Raw genomic sequence first — 18,908 nt, forward strand, 5'->3', positions numbered from 1 at the left:
TTATCACGCATGCTATATATTATTTATGACAAATGTTATATATTATCACATGTTATCACATGCTATATATTATTTATCGCATATGCTATATAGATTATTGATGACACGCTATATACAATATCGCATGCGCTATACATTACATACGTACAATACTGCATGCGCTATACATTAATGTATATTATTGATGACATGCTTTATATTACTTATCGCACATGGTATATATTATTTATCACATCATATCTGGCATACGCTATATATTATCGCATATGCTATATATTACTTATCGCATATGTCATATATTATTAATCACATGTCATATCTGACATGCTATATATTATTTATCGCATATGCTATATAGATTATTGATGACATGACATTACTTATCACACATGCTATATGTATATTATTGATGACACACTATATATTATTTATCGAACATATGCCATATATTATTATTTATCGAACATATGCCATATATTATTATTTATCGAATATATGCCATATATTATTATTTATCGCATATGCCATATATTATTATTTATCGCATATGCCATATATTATTATTTATCGCATATGCCATATATTATTATTTATCGCATATGCCATATATGTATATTATTGATGACATGCTATATATTACTTATCACATATGTCATATATTATTAATCACATGTCATATCTGGCATATGCTATCTATTATTTATCGCATATGCTATATAGATTATTGATGACATGACATATATTATTTATCACACATGCTATATGTATATTATTGATGACACACCATATATTGCTTATCGCATATGCTATATATATTATCACATATGCTATATATTATAATTTGTCACGTTATATCTGACATATGCTATATATTATATATCGCATATGCTATATATGCATATTATTGTTGATAGGCTATATATTACTTATCACACATGCTATATAGCATCGCCTGTGTTCTATAGCATCGCCTGTGTTCTATAGCATCGCCTGTGTTCTATAGCATCGCCTGTGTTCTATAGCATTTTTCACGTTATGTCTGACATATGCTATATGTTATATATCGCATGTGCTCCATATATTATTTTTCACGTTATATCTGACATATGCTATACATTATTTATCCCATATGTTACACATTATTTATTGCATATGCTCCGTATATTATTTATCCCACGTTATACCTGACATTTGCTATATATTACTTATCACATATGCTGTATATTATTTATCACGTATCTATATATTATATATCACATATGCTATATATCATTTCACATGTTATGTATCACGTTATATAGCACATATGCTATATATTATTTATGACATATGACATGTTATGTATTATTTAGTGCATGTTATCACATATTATATATATAACATGCTATATAGCACATATGCTATATATTATATTTCATATATGCGATATTATTTCACGTTATATAACATGTTATATATCAGATATGTTACATATTATGTATCACATATGCTGTATATTTATCACATGTTCTATATTATTTATCAGATATGTATTATTTAGTGCATATGTTATCACATATGTTATATATATGACATGCTATATAGCGCACATGCTATATATTATTTATCGCATATGCTATATCACATGTGCTATATATAACAAATGTTATATATTATATATCATATTTGTAATATATTTTTTGTATCACATATGATGTTATGTATTTTATATATCGCGTATGTTATACCAGAGATGTTATCTATATATCACGTTATTATCTATGTTACATATTATATCTATTATCTATATATCATCTGTTATCTATATTATATCTGTTATAATAGATATAAGATATATATTGTATCATATCTATTATATATATTATAAATAATATACAATATTATATTCTTATATTATATATTATATTAGAACTATCTATCAATACAATATTATGATGCAAAGTAGTAATATAATGTAACAATAATTACTGCATCACATCATTAGCATATCCTATATTATAATATAATACTAAGAAAGAAATAGCTTTAGCAAGGTCAGTAGAGGTAAAGACTTGAAAGTTTCTTATGTTTAATTTTGCACAAATTTAACACTCTAGGTATGTTGGTTTCATAATGACCCTTTTTAAAGGGACTAAGAGCCTTTATCTACTCCTACTAATTTAATAATACTCATTTATTTCAAGCAAAACCCAATCCTCAGGGGGCAGTAGTCCCATCAGTCAAGATCCTTCAGTGCTTACACTGCACACAAGTTTTAAGCCTTATATAAGACCGTATTATTTTGTAATATGCTGTATGTAGTGTAGAGTTACAAACTTTCATTTTTTCAGAACCACTTATGTTCTGAATGCAGAACAATCCTATTACTTGGAGAGAAGATCCTACTCTGACCAGCAGTTCTGACAGTGTAGTATTTATAGGCTGTAGAGAAGCCAGTAAGCTACAAGAAATGGCAGCCTTGAATAGATGGTTTATGCACACTGTGATTTTAACATTGATAACTTACCGGGCTCTATTAGTCGAATTAATCCCTCATGATGAGCTACTTTGTCTTTCCAACTCCTGGTGTTATTAGCTGCTGTTTCCAACTTTTTTTTAACCTCCTGAAATAAAATACAGCCCATTTAAAAGTGAGAATAACTTTATTCTATTTATACAAAAATAAGACATTTTTAAATCTAACACCCGTACCACGCTCTGTAAGCCTGCACTGCTCAGTGGGGACAGGGCCATCCTATTTCAGATGAGCGTCAATAACCACGTTTGTAAGATGTCTGTAGCTGTGTAACTAGGGCTAGCTTCAAGAAGATTGAAAACACACTGTAGTTTCAAAGCAGAAACACGCATTTTCTGTTGTGATCTAATATCAGCTTGTGAATATATCTCACTGTCAGAAATCACAAAATGTGATAAAATGGAACAGACTGCTGCTGATAGCCACAAGCAGGAAAGATATTCTTCTGTGTAAACTGGTCTTTTGGTTAATTCTAAATAGAAGGTCAGAATTATTATTTCTCAAGTAATGTCAACTATTGCACTCCACCACTTGAGTTTTACTGTTCGTTTTCTAATTCTTACATAGTCAACCGTTTGTACAGAGTAGTAAATGATGCTGCATATACAAAAAGCCTGAGACCTAAAAAAAAAATTGAGCATTATCTTAGAACAACACTCATGATGAGTTAGATGCAACTCCAACACGGTAAGTTCTAAAGGGGCCAGAAATATTCCACCTTGGAATCACTGCAGGATATCCTGGGCCGGGCCAGAAAACTCAGTAGTCTGTCCTTCATAGAAGCTAACTCCAAGGACACAGTGATAGCATAAACATACTCCCAAGTTTAACAGAAATCTCATCATGTTTTGTTTTCCTGACCTAAACAGAGGCAGGATCAACACCTCTCTAAAGTACACAGAAATTCAGTCCCTGTACTCACTGATTCTGAGAAATCCTTCATATTTCTTCCATGAGTACAGCTACACAAAAAATGCTCAGTGGAACAAAACAGGCCTGGCATTTGGGAGACCAGGCACTGCTCCACAATTGAGAATCTAGACTCATTCTGTGCTATCCTTGGTTTGAAGTCAGTGCTTAAGTACTTCTAAAGGAGCAAGAGCTTACAGGTACACATCAATATTTCATCTGTAGAAGACAATACTGCCCTGCTACATCATCAAAACACTGCAAGAGAAACTAATTCAACAGCATCAGGCATTTGGTTATGACAGCAATGGGATTGCATACAGGTAGTCTACAGCGGAAGACAGACGCAAAGAGTATTTCAGGATGTGACTGAGCTGGCTTGCATAGGAATTAGGATAAAAGAATAAAGGAGTGGTGCGTCTGAAACCTGTCCTCTTCTTCAAATATACATACTGGTCTGGGGCAAAAAGAAAACAACCTATCGCATATCTTACCTGTACTTACAAATCTTGTGCTTTACTAATCCTTAAACAGGCGTGACATTGATGAACTTCAAATTCAGTTCAACTAGTGCATACCTGGCCAACAGGAGAGGCTGATAAACAGAACAGTTTACCTCATATTGCTCAAGGGCCTCTTTTCTTTCCAGTTCAAGCTGTTCCAGTTGCTGCATAGCAACCTGAAGAGCCTGTTCCTTTATCATTCTCTGGTTTTCTAGCTCCTGCTTTTCTGCTTCTGTCATCTGAATGGTCTGTTGCTGCTGCAAGTGCCATTTTTCCAGTTCAGCTCTCTTTGCTGACTCCTCTTCCAGTAACCTGCAATGGAGATTATTGTGTTAGTTGCGCCTTAAAGTAAGCTGTAGCCGCTACATAGCATACACAGAGGAGAGCCAAGCTAATTATTTTCTTTCTTGGAAATTTTAATCAAAAATAAAATCAAATATTGGGAAGCGGGGAAAAAGTTAGTGCTTGTTGGCTTGTCTGCAGTGTGGCTCTGAAAGTCATGCCAGAAGTGGAGCAGGCTCACTGCTACAAAGGGCTATTCAGAAAATTCAGTCAATGATGCAAATGCAAAACACTGAGAAGAAACAAACGTGCATAAGTTATCTTAATTGTCTGGAGAGGACTAACTCTCTGGAGAAACAAACCACAGTAAGTGAAGCCCATGCTAGTAACAGAAAATTAACCCTTTATCAGTTAAAATTTAAGCATGTAATAAAGTACAATGGCAAGCAGTATTCACAGCTACTGCTTTATAAAACACACAGCTGTGAGTTTGTACAGTGATGACCATTTTTAAGTGTGGACAGGCAAAACGCCTGGTGAAAAGTAAGCAAGCCTGCTCTCCTGAAAATGCTGAGGGCTCTCCCTGTTAGGGGCTAATAAAAATGTACATAAAAACCATGAATGCCAGTTTTGGCCTTCATAGCTTAAAAAAAGAAAATCTCCCGTCTTTGCACTTTAAGCTAATCCTTCTTCCCAGCAGAGTGTGCAAGATGCAAACAATCTTTTTAAAGTATGACACAGTTGGTTATTAGTGCAGGGGGGGTGGGAACAGAAACACCACTACCAGGTGAAATACATACCTGGCTTGAAGTTTCCTTACGGTCTCTTCATCCTGACGTGCCTGTTTCTCAACCTCCAAAGCTTCCTGTAGCTGCTTATACATCTCTTCCAGTTCACGTACTCTCTGTAAATACTGTTCCAGTTCAGATGATTTCTGAGCGACTTGCTCTTCCATTTTTTGTCTCACCTAGCAGCATAAATTGAGGATATGTGTGAATTACCATTCAATTCAGGTTTCCAATTATAAAGGAAGTACCAGGTTTCTCTCAGATGGCATTTTCAGAGAGACATTTTCCTGCAGCCTTCAGAGCAAGACTGATCAAATAGAGCCCAGAACTGTACCTGTGGAACAGTCATTTACACTTTCTTGCTACGTGCTGCACAGGACTCTTACAGTGGTTTAAGCCCATCTTCAATCAATTTGATCATGAGACTTAGTGTGCAGATGCACGCTAAACTGAAGGAAGGAAAAGCTTGTAGAGTGCCTGGACACAAAGGTGAGGTCACCTTAATTATACTGTTTCAGCTCCTTTCCTCCAGCAAGTCCTCATCTGGCAGCAGCAGATTTCACACGCAGCTGGATGATGGCACTGCAGCGTGCAACAGCGAGGGGTGGATAAAGGGTTGGAAGTTACTAGGGAGGTTGACTTAGCTACAAGCAACTACTGTAACCTAAAAGCAAAGGTAAGGACTAGAGAAAAGTGAAGGAGAAGCTGCATATCCACAGACATCCTATGTGATCCCACCTTCCCCCTGTCACTGACCAGAGCAGGAAATGAGGGGTACTCCAGCTCCTGAACTGTCCTGTTCCATTCACGCTGGGGACAACAGCAGTCAGCTGTCATTGAACTGAGAGGGGAGAAAGTACCAAAACCTCAGCAGTTAGTAGTGCATAACACTTACTTTACAGAAGGTAAGCACTGCTCCTTGCATCAGCAAGAAAAGCTTGCTTTCTGTTGTGACAGGATGGCATGTCCTGCTCCACTGGCTGCTCTCCCTGGGCTAACCTAAATCCCACTGACCCAGAAAGTGATGGTGTTCAGGAACGCACACTCAGCCCATAACACAGCACTACACGCACAGTTGTCCTGAACAGTTGTCCTGTTGTGTTCCTGCATAATTGCATTGACATGACTATTTCTACTTCTTTTCCACAGCTGGCAGAAGAGCCTGGTGATACCTGACTAAACCCTTGAAGACAGAAAAATTAGTTTTGGAAATCCTTGGCCTAGATCATAATAACAGCATTTTAGAGCTGCAATTTTTTTTCTAATTGTGTTTGTGGGTGGGTAAATACAGAAGAACCAGCAGTATGAAAAAGGAACAGTTTGGGAAATATAATCAATTCATAAAATCCCTAAAATGCATTTCAATTATATCTTTGTTCATTTTCTGTATACATACACCATGGACCAGTCTCAGGTTCTCTGTCCATGAAAATAAGGAAGGATAAATTCAGTCTGCATTTTGTCAGCTGTTCATACTACTTGTGATTTTCCAGTAATTCTTAAGCTCTGAACACCGTGCAAATTGTGGAGCTGTTTCAAGGTTTTATATTCCCTCACTGAAGTATTTGACCCTTACATGTCTAATAAACAAAATGCAGACTGCATTCTCCAACCTCCATCAAGTTCTGCTGAAACCTTTTGGTGACTGCTGCTGAGGGATGTCACCGCTGAACGCGCTGCCCACAGTGTGGAATCAAAGCAAAAAGCCACAGGCACCACTCACCATTTTTTCTCTCTCCAGCTCCAGACTGAAGCGATCCTGTAACTCGACTTGGGTCTGAAGCCTTTTCTTCTCCTCATCAGCAGCACGGGCAGCTGCTGCTTCCAGTTGCTGAAAGGGAAAGAAAGAAGGAAGAAATAATTTGTCAAAACTAAACTGTTTGGGGAAATGGAATGCAACTAAATTTTTATTTAAAAAAAAAATAAAAGGTTTTTGTTTGTCTTTTTAACGTCTGAGTCTATTCTCAATCTCTAAATATCAATTTTAGTCTTACTATTGCAAGACAATTTTAAATTTATACTTTCAAAAAAATAGACTACCAGATTTCCTCCACATTTCCTTTGAGATCTCCATGGCAAAACCAACAGGAAAGGAAATACAACCATGTCTATTTTGTATGGGATAGAAAACTACTACAGAAAACCCTATTCCAGGCAGAACTGCACAGGAGGTTCTGCAACAGCAAAAGCATGCCAGCATGCACAGAGTTCATACAGAAAGAGGGAAGCACTAAATTGGCGTGGCAAAGCAAAAATGTGACGACATTTGACTGCGAAGAAGTAATTGTGCTATCAGGAATCACATCCCTTTAACATGCCCTAAATTGCCATCTAAGGTAAAAAGAATTAGAGACAATAATTCACTACTTGAAATTGGGGGGAAAAATTCTCCTCATCAAAGCAAAGGCAAGGGAAACAGCTGCTGGGACCTTCACAACTTCTTGCAACTTATTAAATGGGTTTTGGGCATCTTAGTTTCCCAAATAAAGATTGCCATTGCATTTATTCCTTTCATCTCACTTCAATAGCACGTACATTCAGAGTGCTGGGAGGGCTGGAAATGTACAAGCACCAGTCAAAACATTAACAGCACTGGAAACAAAATAACTCATTCACAGCATTTTCAAAAGAAACTTAACCGATTCACCCAAGGGAACAGAAAACAAGTGCCCTTTTTCAACATGCTAGACTGGGGAGTTAACTTCCGCAGACCTTCAGTAAGAGGGACACCCATCTCTAGATGGGCAGAAGGGAAGGCTCCCAGTTTCTCTTTTTAAGCTGTAGGACATACATTGTACAGAAATGCTCTCCTTTGAAAGGCTAAAATTACCAGTCCTATAGAAATGTTATCCCTCCTCTGCCAGAACATCAGTAAGCATACAATTGTGGTCGAAACCAAGATGCTATTTAAGTGAAATTTTCTTTTGATTTCCTTCCTCACATTCTAATTAAACAAACATTGCCAATAGTGAACAGAGAGGGCAAACCTCTGCTAGGCTTTTGCCAGAGCTCAACAAGAACACACGCACTGGTCCCATCTTACCAGCAGCTCTTACCAGTAACGTTAACTGCATATCGTGGCAACTACGTGGTGTAGGGAGAAGTCCCACAGTATGAGAAGGTGGAAGAGCAAGAAGAACACACCACTCCAGCAGGAGTTAACACAGCCTCTGAATCCTATTCAAGACCCCAAATTGAAAGAGAAAGGGTGCACAAGGCTTTTGCACGCTGTCTCGGTAAGAAAACTTACCTCTCAGTCTATTCAGTGTGTGCATCTCAAAATTCCATTTAAGATTATGAAAAAAGGTCTATTTTAGACAAAGGCACCTCTATTCTTCTGCTATTTTTTAGTGCAGGAGCTATCAAAACAAAACCCTGTCTCAGCGTGCACTTTGGCAGCTGCTGCGTAGGGCTGGCTCTCAGCCACCTGCAGCAAACCAAACTCAGAGCCTGCCAGAACAATTCCTTTTCCTGAACCATTTACAAAGACTTTTTCTTGAACAGTTTTGGTGTTGTTTTTTTTAAATTAATCGGTTTAAATTCTTTCAGTATAGTAGCTCCCAGATAATTCCACTTTGTTGAAGTGCAGCAATTATGTCAGAGACCAAATTATTTTCCTTGAGAAGTCACTTTAATCCGGCCCACTTTAAAAGTTGATCCTTTGCCTCGGCTCCCGTTAGTTTACCCCTTGCGATTTCAGCGAGACTGCCTGGAGCCTGTCAGCATCCTGCTGCTCCCTCAGGGCTGCTCTCTGTCATCTCCCCCCACCGTCTCTCCCTGAAGACAGCTCCACACAGAAATCCACCCCTGTGATCTCTGTTAACAGGTGCATTACTTATCAGTAAATCTGTAAGTAACACAGGCTACCCTGTGATGCACATTTGGCATTACAAATTGCATACAGGCGGTGTATAGGGGATAAAATGAAATTTAGAAAAATGGTTTTCCACTGTCAGATTACCTTTAAAAACAAACAGAATGCCCATGTCCTCAATGGGAATGCAAAAAAAAAAAAAAGACAAAAAATTAATTCAGGAAGACTCTGAACAAGACTCTTTAGACTAAGCATGGAGCAAAGATCTCAGCTGCCCCAGCAGCAGGCACTCTACTCGGCTGCGAAGATGTTTGTGAGGACTTCAATGGCTCTCTACCTTATTTCTGAGGCACGCTCTTCTTTCAAATGCATCACAGCAATAAAACACACCGAGCTCTTCCTGCAAGTCTTTAGAAGGAAAAGATAAGAAGCATATCTGAATTCTAATCGGTGTCTCCGCAGAGAACTGTCACAGACACTCCCCGTTCCAATGACCAGAGATCCACTGGCACATTCAACCCACTGCTAGCATGCAGCCACAGCAAAGGCACCTTCAATCACTGGCTTTAGACTAACAGCTATCCACGAGGAAATTAAGTTATTCAGAAAGCCTTCTGCTAATGCTCAGAAATCTCTAGTGCAATCCTCAGGCTTTCAAAAGACAATACAACATTTACAAGGAACAAGCATTTAACCAGCTTATAAATAGTACATTTCTCAGCTCTGTAAATCCCTCTTGTACTACTACAATGTAATTAAACCAATACATACTCACAAAGTCAATTTGCAACTTTGGAATCTTTGTAAATTCAACTTATATCTCTAGAAATTAAGTCTACGTGGAGAGGAGCGTTCTCCCCCAGACAGTTCGCAAAACATTGGAAAAACTGCCTAGGAAATTCAATGGGAAGCCCGCTGTTTGGCAGACATCTCCAACAGGGAAAAACCCCAAACCGACAGCCAAATGAAAGTAACTGAAAATGCAAGACTCTCCAGTCCCTGAACACCACCCACAAAGCTGGGGCTTTCCTTCACAAGCGTTCATACGTACAGAGGACAGGGCCGCACCACGCGACTTACTCCGAGCCCACAAATCCCTGGAAACGGCTGCAGGCAGCGCCAGGCGTTACCGCGGGCTGCAGCAATCCATTTACCTGGGGGCTCGAGTTGACACAAACTCACCTCCTCCCCTGGAGTCTGCTTGGTGTGCCTGAACACCTCAACAGCCAGAAGTACTTCAGAAGCCCATCTAAACCATGAAGACTGAGACTAAAGCGTGCAGGTCAGCGGCTCGCGCTCCCACCTTTCTCACAGTCTCCAGTTCCTTCTGCTTGTTCTCGTTGGCCGTTTGCAGTTCCTTCATCTGCCGCTCCAACTCCTCCTGCTCAGCCAACAGCTTCTGGCGCAGTTCTTTCCGTTTCTGGCGCGCTTCTTTGTGGGGCGGAGGGCTCCCCGCTCGCAGCAGGCTCACGGTGGTCTGTATGGCTGGGAAGGAGAGTGCAAGGCACAAGGAGAGGGACAGTAAGAGAACACCACTGAAAGGAAACGCCAACTTGCTGGACAGCCTAGGGAAATGAATACCTGTGCTGGGTTTTTTTCCTGTTTGAGTGTATGTTTAAATCAGAAACACAAACCCATAATAAAAGGAACTTGGCTTTCAGTAGGCTGTGTGCCACAAGAAGGTCAGGCAGTTCCAAGGCATTCTGCCAATCCTGATACTTATTTCTAGCAAGCAGTGGTCATACCGATTATTTGTATACCTAGCTACAAAAATGACTCCCAGATTTCCCACTCCTTCGGTTCAGCAAATCTAATGAAGAAGTCAGAAAGGTTATCAAACATACATGTTTCTCCAACGTTCCCAGAACCGACCTTACACCATTTTTAGTCTCACTGGAAAAACAGTCTCCCAGTAAGAAAGCAGTTCTCATTTACTTATATTCAAATAAGGAAATAACAGACATCGAAGCTAAGGAGAGGAAGATGCTTTTGATATATATATATTGATATATATTGATATTTGATATACCAATGTATATCATATATATATATATATATATATATGTGCTTTTTATCTGCCACAACTGTGAAAACAGATCTCATTTTGGAACCAAGTAATTCTTTGTACATTAGACTTCAGCACAAAGTACACGTTCCAGGTAAAAAGGGAAGCGTGAAACAGGTCCAAATATTAGAAATTTAAATATTAAAAAGCTACACATGCTTAAATACTGTTGGCAGCTGCGGATTTGAAAAGCCCCTACCTCACCCTGCAAAAGATGTGTGTAATGTCACGCTGTGCATTACCTGCGAAGGTCTCAGAAGGAGTAACTTTGCGGAAATAGAAAAGGAAGTCCCAGTTCCCAGCCTTACCCTCAGCTCACCAAGCCAAGCTACCTCAAGCAAAACCATGAAAGCAAAGCCCACTTGTGATGCTGAAAGTAACAAGCTTCCCTTTTCTCCTCAAATCCAACAATTTCATGTCCATTTCCCGCCCCTATCACCTGTAGAAGAACAGCCATATAGAAAAAAGCAAACGAGAACAGTCATTTAATTTTGGCTGCTTGAGCTGAGGCACCTGAATGAAAGAAGCCGATTCCCACTCTATGGACCCTTAGAGTCCTTCCTGAGTCGCAGTTTCCTTAAAGATCACTTTTCACGTGCACAAAGTGGAACCCCCAAAAATCATAAGACCAAGAATTTTAACTCTGAGTAAAGCACATCTCGTAAGGCTTCAACTTACTTTAAAACCCTGGATCCTGGGCAGCCTGATGTAGTGGATGGCAGCCCTGCCCATGGCAGAGGCTTGGAACTGGGCCATCTTTGAGGCCCTTCCTTCAACTTAAGCCATTCTGTGATTCTATAAAAATAACTTCAAGATTTTTGAAACCTTACCTTGAATCCACTCCTGTTTCTTCTTTTTATCAGAGGCACTGATCTCAAAGGTTTTATCGAGGCACTTTATGAGAAAAAGGCATTTCTTTCCATCCTTGTCAGGCAAGGCCTAGAATGGATGACAAAGTATTGTTCTTGCAGACATTCATTATTAAGTTATATTGTCAAGCCCCATTTCCACACTTACCTCTTACATATGTACAAATACAGATATGAAGAATGTATATACAAAGAGCATGTATGGACTGTTTCAAACGAAGTAAAAAAATGTTCTGTTAATAAAAGCTGCCAGAGGTCACAAGAAAAAAATAAATTCTTCTTTACAGACAGTCATGGTTGGTTTTCTGTTTTTTTCTTTTACCTCTACACAACAGTTGCCATCCAGTATGATGTCTCCTTTCTTGTCCTTTAAGTCTTCACTTACATAGTAGGAAATAATATTGGGTTTTAGTACAAACCATCGTTCTGTCCAGTTTTTCCTTTTGTGACCTTTTTTCAGCATATAACCCTGCAAAAAACAACAGGACAGCTGAAATGCCCGGCCCATGCTGAACAGCTCAGTCTTTTGGTTACGTGGCTTAAAAATTCCCTAGCAGAGTACACAGAAAAAGTCAGCCTGAGACTCTGCAGACTTCCCCTACACATTTCCATCCCTAATACAGCATGCTGCTAATTGTTTACCACATGAGAAACTGCTCCCTTTTCCTCTGTCCTGCTTTCAGTAACAAGACTAGCTGAAAAACTAAGCAATTATTGTACCTACTTTAAGTAGTCATTATTTGGTCTCCTTGATGAACTTCACTATTTAATTTTCTCCTGTCAAGCAGACAGAAGAAATTTGCTATCACCGAGATTTATGGCTAATAATTTATTAAAAGTTGTTACTAAAAAAATAAATCAATCCTGTTTAGATGCACACCCTGGTGACAGACCTAGGCCTGTCTCTAGGCACCCTAAATCCAGCCCATTTGGGGAACATTCCCAGGTACAAAATAAAAGACGTTCTACCCCGGGAGCAGCTCCACGTGGCCACACGCTTGTCTAGTTGCACCCTGTTAAGGAAGTGATCCCACGTAAGTTGCTTCTATGAGTGTGTCGGAGAAACCGATAACAGAGCCATTCTCCTGGCATCTGCTGGATAGGATGCAGCAACACTGACTGGTAAAGCCTGCATTTTGCCTTGAGAGAACAGAGATGTATCTTGATTTACATAACGACAAGATTTCTTTCACAGTCTCTGAAGATGATTGCCTCAACTTTCTGCGTGAGAACAGCATTTGTAAGCATGTCCTGAAGCTTGCTATTGAAAAGAGTATTTCAAAAGAAAGAAAACTTCAAGAGAAGTCCACATTGTCACTAAGCCCTATACAAATAAAATAATAAAAATTGCAACAATCTAATGATAATATGTATGTATAATGATCAAATCATTCGAGTTTATGGAGTATTAAGATATCTGAAACAAAAGCAGCAATGCATGTGCAGGCATGCTAGTGATCCTGTGCTACTTTATCCACTATGGTGACAGCAGTTCAGAAACCATCTCATGGAAAATAGTTGATCACTCTTTCAGGCATTTGATTTTTTGTGTTCTGATGTAGGGGCATTGCTGTCACCTGGTCAGTTATTATTCTACAGTTTCTAAGTTAGCCAATTCTTCGGCTGCCATTCCTGGAATGATATTCCCCCCCCTCCCTTTTTTTTGTTTAAATTTACATATTTTTACCTAACTTCAGAAGCCCAATCAGAGAAAGCTGAAACACCCGTGTCAATATAAGCAAGCGACAGAGAAAGCACTGTAGCCCAAATATTTCGGGTTAAGAGAATGGAAAAGTTGGAAAGGAAACCATGAATGTTATTCTCTAACGTCTTTCAGCTATAGCGCATTGGATATAAGCAAACAAACATGCTCTGACAGAACCAAAGCTGGCTCTCTCTACAGGTCTGGAGCAAAGAAATCAGGACATCCAGAGGAGCCTGTTTGTTTTTAGAAAACAAAACCACACACACAGCGCTTGGCTGCGCTCGGCTCCTCCAGCCCACTAGCTGTGGCCAGAGCCGAGGCCGTGCCTATTCCCTCGCCATCCCACCCCCTGCCCAGGACAGGAACGCGCAGGAATGCTCTGCCTCCCCCGCACGCAGCCAGAGGTCTGGGTGGTCGCGAGGGCATGTGAAGGACTCCTGCAGCTTTGCTCTTCCTGCCTTGCACGATCTAGTTTGTATCCAGGTGTCTTTCCCTTCCTTATACACCCACAGAATTTGCTTTCAAAGCCAGGCCAACCGATATTTTCCCCACAAAATTGCTGCAAAATCAGCATCTATTATTTTCTGACAGCTCCTGGGGTTATTTTCACACCAACTACCACAGAAGTGAAGGATGCTTCTTTCAGAGAACTAAAATATGACAGATTTACTTGTCGTTGCAATCCTGCAGTCTTAGAGACCCAGAATAAGTGCACAACAACAGCATGGATGCTAGATGGTGCAATCACATGCTGCAATAAACCACAGCACTCTGCCAGCCGGCAGCTACCGGGGAGTGTGCTGTGGCTGAAGCAGACGGGGTCAGCCACAGAGACCCTTAGGCCAGTGACTGTCAGTGGTGCTAGGCCACACCTTGCTGCAAACTATTTTTAAGCATTTTATTTTTAAGCTTGCAGGCACTCAGACATCCTTGAGAATGAGGCCAAGCCACTCAGAGAGGAAAGAAAGGAGACGGTCAAAGGGGGGGGGGGGAATAAAAAAAGAAAGACAATGCCATACAGAAACCAAAAAGAAATCAGATTTCCTCACAAGTTGCAATTGGAAGGTCTGATAGGACACTGGCTTTTTTTATCTTCGTGTTATTAAACTGCAGAATGATTCTGCACTTGTCTGACTCAGTATGTGTCTGTCTCATCCCTCACCTCCAATAAGCAACCAGGATTTAACGAAAATAGACCTCAGCATTGTTGTATGGATATTCTGAAAGAAATTCCTGCGCCAAAACCCTCTGATGACTTCTTCAGAACATCTTTGCACAGCCTGCCAAGAAAGTCTTTGTTTCCATCCTCAAAAAGAAGCCAAAAAAATCAAAGAAAAAAAAAAATCCACATCAGGTAAAGGTCAGTTTTACATTGTTCTCTAGGTAAGCTCAGCTGTGAGCCCTCAGGTCCCCAAGATATTTCCCAGTTTTTAAAGCCATTCCTGAACGGATCATCTGGAAACCTGCAGAACCTAAAGGCTGACAGAAGCTTGCTGTGGGGCCAGCACAGCTGTGTCTGAGTACAAATGAGCTGCATGGCCTGCTAAGCACAACAAGAAAGGAGAAAGCTCTAGGGATCCCCTACACCTTTTTGCCCTACTGAAGTGGGGAGACTTAGAAACAAACGCTTCAGCCCAGCACTCCCTTGTCCAGACTACGCTGAATACATAAGTCGTATCAGCGCAACTTCTATTTGCTACAGCGTTTATTTGCATCTGGAAAAACCATTTCCAAAGACTGAAGAGTTGTCACAAATTAAGAACTGACAGCTGTAGCTACTCTGTCAGCAAGAAGGAACTGATAACACTACAAAAAGCTGAACTTCAGTCAGAACACACTTCCTTTTTAGATAGAAATTCTCCCAACAAGCAGCTCATTCACAATACTGCAATAATTATATCAATCTGAACAGTTGCAGTTTCTCTCTGATAAAAATAAGGTAAAGAACCCTGATAAGTAATTCATCTAATTCTCCCCTGCTCTTTATCCATCAGCCAAAGAAATTTCAGTACAAGCTTAACATTTTCTAATTACGCGGTAACTTGTTCTATTTTAAAACATTAGTTCTCTGCAGTCCTTACCTGTTTGAGTACATCTAATATGAGCTCGTTAAAGACTTCATTAACTGCCATGGACACCGTCTGTCCGTCCATCCCCTTACTGAACTGCCCGCTCCCGATTAGATCGATCAGCTCCCACGCAGAGAGACCTTCCCGGCTGGTGTTGAGGGCAATCTTGTAGAGGTCAAACTGCTCTTGCTGCCAGCCTGCTCCCATTGCTTCCGTGAGCTTTTTAAGTAGATATTCAATCTGTAAGGAAATGTAAGCAGAAATGAATCGCTTTCAGCAGATATGGAAATCAAGAGTCTCCAGAGAAGCACAGTTTATAGTGCTGAAACTCATTACAGCTGCGTTCACATTTTGGCATCAACATGCGCGCTGCTCAATTGGCAAAGACTATAGGACCCAGCAGCTGTCCGCCTCAGCTGAACTCTGGGTGGCCAGGCCCACCTGCAGCTGCTCGCTTCATCACAAAGAAACAGATCATTAACCTGCGAGCCTCTTCTACGCTCAGGTTCCTACAGGACACGGACCTTCCCAGCCAGCACGACTGAGGTGTGAGAAAGCAGGAAATTTCAAAAAGCGTTTGTGGAAGAGGAAAAGCAAACAAATTAGAAACAATAAAAAGAGTAAGGTCACAGCTTGGACAACAAGTGAAATGAAGAACTGCCGGCGTACGGCCACGTCTCAGTCTTCACCTGCCCCTCCACCACTGCACACCAGCTTGGCAGAGGCGTCAAAAAAAGCAAAAGAACCTATTTTTCACCTCTGCTTTTATTGTTTCCAGAATGAACTCTCCCTTTCCTTTAATCTTTCATCATCCTGTACACATTACCACAGTGTAATGCTTCTAATAGTCGCTCAAAATAAACACAGGAATATAAAAAGGGAAAGAAGGTCGGGTGTGTTTTGTAGTTTGTTTTTCAGCACATCACTGTTCATTCACTCTTTAGACACCACATGTTTTGAAACTAAGTCTGTCTGCAGCTTTAGCACGGGCAAAATGTTAACGGCTCATAAAGAGAACAATTAGTGAGAGTCTTTATGCAAGGACCTCTGCACAACAAAATAAAAACCGCACTTCTGCACTTCCTTAAGCGATGCAGACAATACGGAGCACAGAGCTCAGCCCGGCCGCGCATGCAGACCGAGCGCCCAGCACCTCCTACAGCTCCGGGCGCGGCGCGCTGCTCCCTCACTGCCTGTGGCCGGGAGACGCGAGCAGCTGGCACCGTGACTGGGGTGCACGGCGTGAAGGTGCCTCACCGAGCAGCGGCAGAGACCAAATGCATTCCAGGACTTCGCTGGGTTTTTTTTCCCTCACTGATGTTGGTCCGCACCGCTGGGGAGCAGAATGCAATTCCTCCTAGGGCTGAGGAAACCCAGCGGGGAGCCCCAGGGGGGTTCCTCCACAGAACACATGAACTGCTTAACTACGGTTTGGTCAGCCGTCAGCCGGCCGAGCAGCCAGCACGAGAGGTTTGGGAGCGCCAAGAAACACAGACACGTCTCCCTCCTTCCGCGCTAGCACACTGCCCTGCGAGGGCCCAGGCCTCACGCTTTGGATGCGGCACGCACGTGGATGCTGCAGCTTCTCGCTCCCACAACTGGAGCGGGCAGAGCCCTTCCTCCCTCGCACATCTGCCATCAAGAAACACCCAAGCATGTACCAGGAGGCATTGCCCCGGCAAAGCTGAGAACCGCCAAACCTGAAATTCACCCCACACGCAACTGTTCTTTGATTCCTGTAATGTCCAATTCTTTCAAACGTCATTAAAATATTCTTTACTGCTTTTCCCTTCCTAGAATCCTTATTTTAAAGAAGCAGTCTAAAGCTTTTGAGCAACAACTAGCATAAATCCTCAGCACTCAGTTAAAGGCAGGAAGCAGCTCACTTCCTACCCCCAGACAAGTTTTATGGGCAGGAAAATAAAAAAATAAAAAAAATTAAAAAAAAAAAACAAAACAAAACAAAAAAAAAAAACAAAAAAAACCAACACCTTCAGAGTATGTGAAATCGCTTCAGAACAAACCTCCTGAGGCCATGAGGAGCAGAAAGGACAAGCAGCACACGAGCAGCTTTTCCCCATGCTGAAACACAGCCTGCCCCAGCAGGAGCTCTGCACAACGACCTTGGCTTCAGTTAAAGCGGAGGCTGAAGTAAGGAAGGCTCAACTGGGAGGGTGCTAGACCTGCCACGATGCTAGGCGGTCTGGCAAAGGAGTAAGGCAGAACACGTATAATATGGCTGTAACGTGTTACCACATTACTCAATAAAAAGAAGATAAAATATCCTTTAATGTCATTTGTGCACATTTTTACTTCATTTTGATTATTGGAACAGATGCAAATGTTTAAGTCTGCTCACCTCCCCTCTACAGGTCACCATCATCACGACAAATATCCCAAATCCCATTGAAGTATGTAGAGTATATTTTAAAATACATTAACTCTTTGTATACGAAAAGGGGCTCATGCATATTACAGTTTCTCAAATAAACTGTCTCAGAATGTATCCTTTATTCAGAAAAGCGTGGCTAACCCAAGCCTCACACAACTTTGGTCAGATGTATCTGTACAGTAGCGATACGGAGCGTTGGAGGGGGCACAAATACAGAGCGGTGTGAGGCAAATACTGAGAAGCAAGCTGGATCTGGCAAATATGGAAGCAAACAAGAGGCCATTCATTATGGGCTCAAATGAGGAACCCCTGCGAGCCAACGACATTTCCCCTCCTCCACGAGGAGACGTGTGAGCTCAGCAAATAACTGACAAATTAAGGCTGCTGGCGCACACACAATCTGCTCTTGTGGTTAAAGAGTAGTGGTGAAAAGCAAATGTGAAGCAATGTTTGCTGCTATTCTGACAGGGCCTTGCTCACTCTTTGATACTGCTGGGGTTTTGCTTTAGGACTAATGCTGAGCCCACCGCTGTATTCCATGCTCTGCAGCATGGAAAACCAGTTCCATTCCAAACCAACACTTTTCAGCCAGAACTTGCCAGGAGAAAACAAAAAGAACATAAAGCTCGGGGGGGGGGCGAGGGGGTCCTTCTTAACACGAGCTATGCAGCCTGCCTGGCATCTACTCTCAGAAGGCAGCTGTTCTTCTCCCACACTGCAATACCTATTTGCTTTCCCCTTCCAGGTATCCCTGGCATCGTTCTCCACAGGGAAATAAGTTTCACAATTGTTTCCACGTATTTTTCTGATACACAAGCGGGTCTCTCAGAGGAGGAAAAAGGAAAAATGATGTCAAGGAGGCTTTCATGCCCAGCTGAGCATGGCAGACGAGGCTATTCTGGTGCATGCTATTCAAATAGGGTTTGTGATATTAATAGTGCAGGCATAAAAAAAAAAAAAATCCACACTGTGCACAATTCTGCGCAAGTAATGTGAC

General features: G+C 41.1%; 1 protein-coding gene across 1 annotated transcript in view; it reads right to left on the bottom strand.

The window, feature by feature from the left end:
• Positions 1-18,908, bottom strand: part of SWAP70 (SWAP switching B-cell complex subunit 70) — a 38,183-nt gene that overhangs the window by 2,697 nt on the left and 16,578 nt on the right. The window contains exons 4-11 of the mRNA XM_021403215.1: positions 15,532-15,759; positions 12,068-12,214; positions 11,707-11,815; positions 10,115-10,296; positions 6,721-6,828; positions 5,010-5,176; positions 4,041-4,239; positions 2,507-2,603 (exon numbers count right to left, since the gene is read on the bottom strand). Of these exons, the coding sequence (XP_021258890.1) occupies positions 2,507-2,603; positions 4,041-4,239; positions 5,010-5,176; positions 6,721-6,828; positions 10,115-10,296; positions 11,707-11,815; positions 12,068-12,214; positions 15,532-15,759 (1,237 nt within the window). The remainder of the gene's footprint in view (positions 1-2,506; positions 2,604-4,040; positions 4,240-5,009; positions 5,177-6,720; positions 6,829-10,114; positions 10,297-11,706; positions 11,816-12,067; positions 12,215-15,531; positions 15,760-18,908) is intronic.

Source organism: Numida meleagris, chromosome 6 (assembly GCF_002078875.1).
Source record: "Numida meleagris isolate 19003 breed g44 Domestic line chromosome 6, NumMel1.0, whole genome shotgun sequence".
NCBI classification, from domain to species: domain Eukaryota; kingdom Metazoa; phylum Chordata; class Aves; order Galliformes; family Numididae; genus Numida; species Numida meleagris.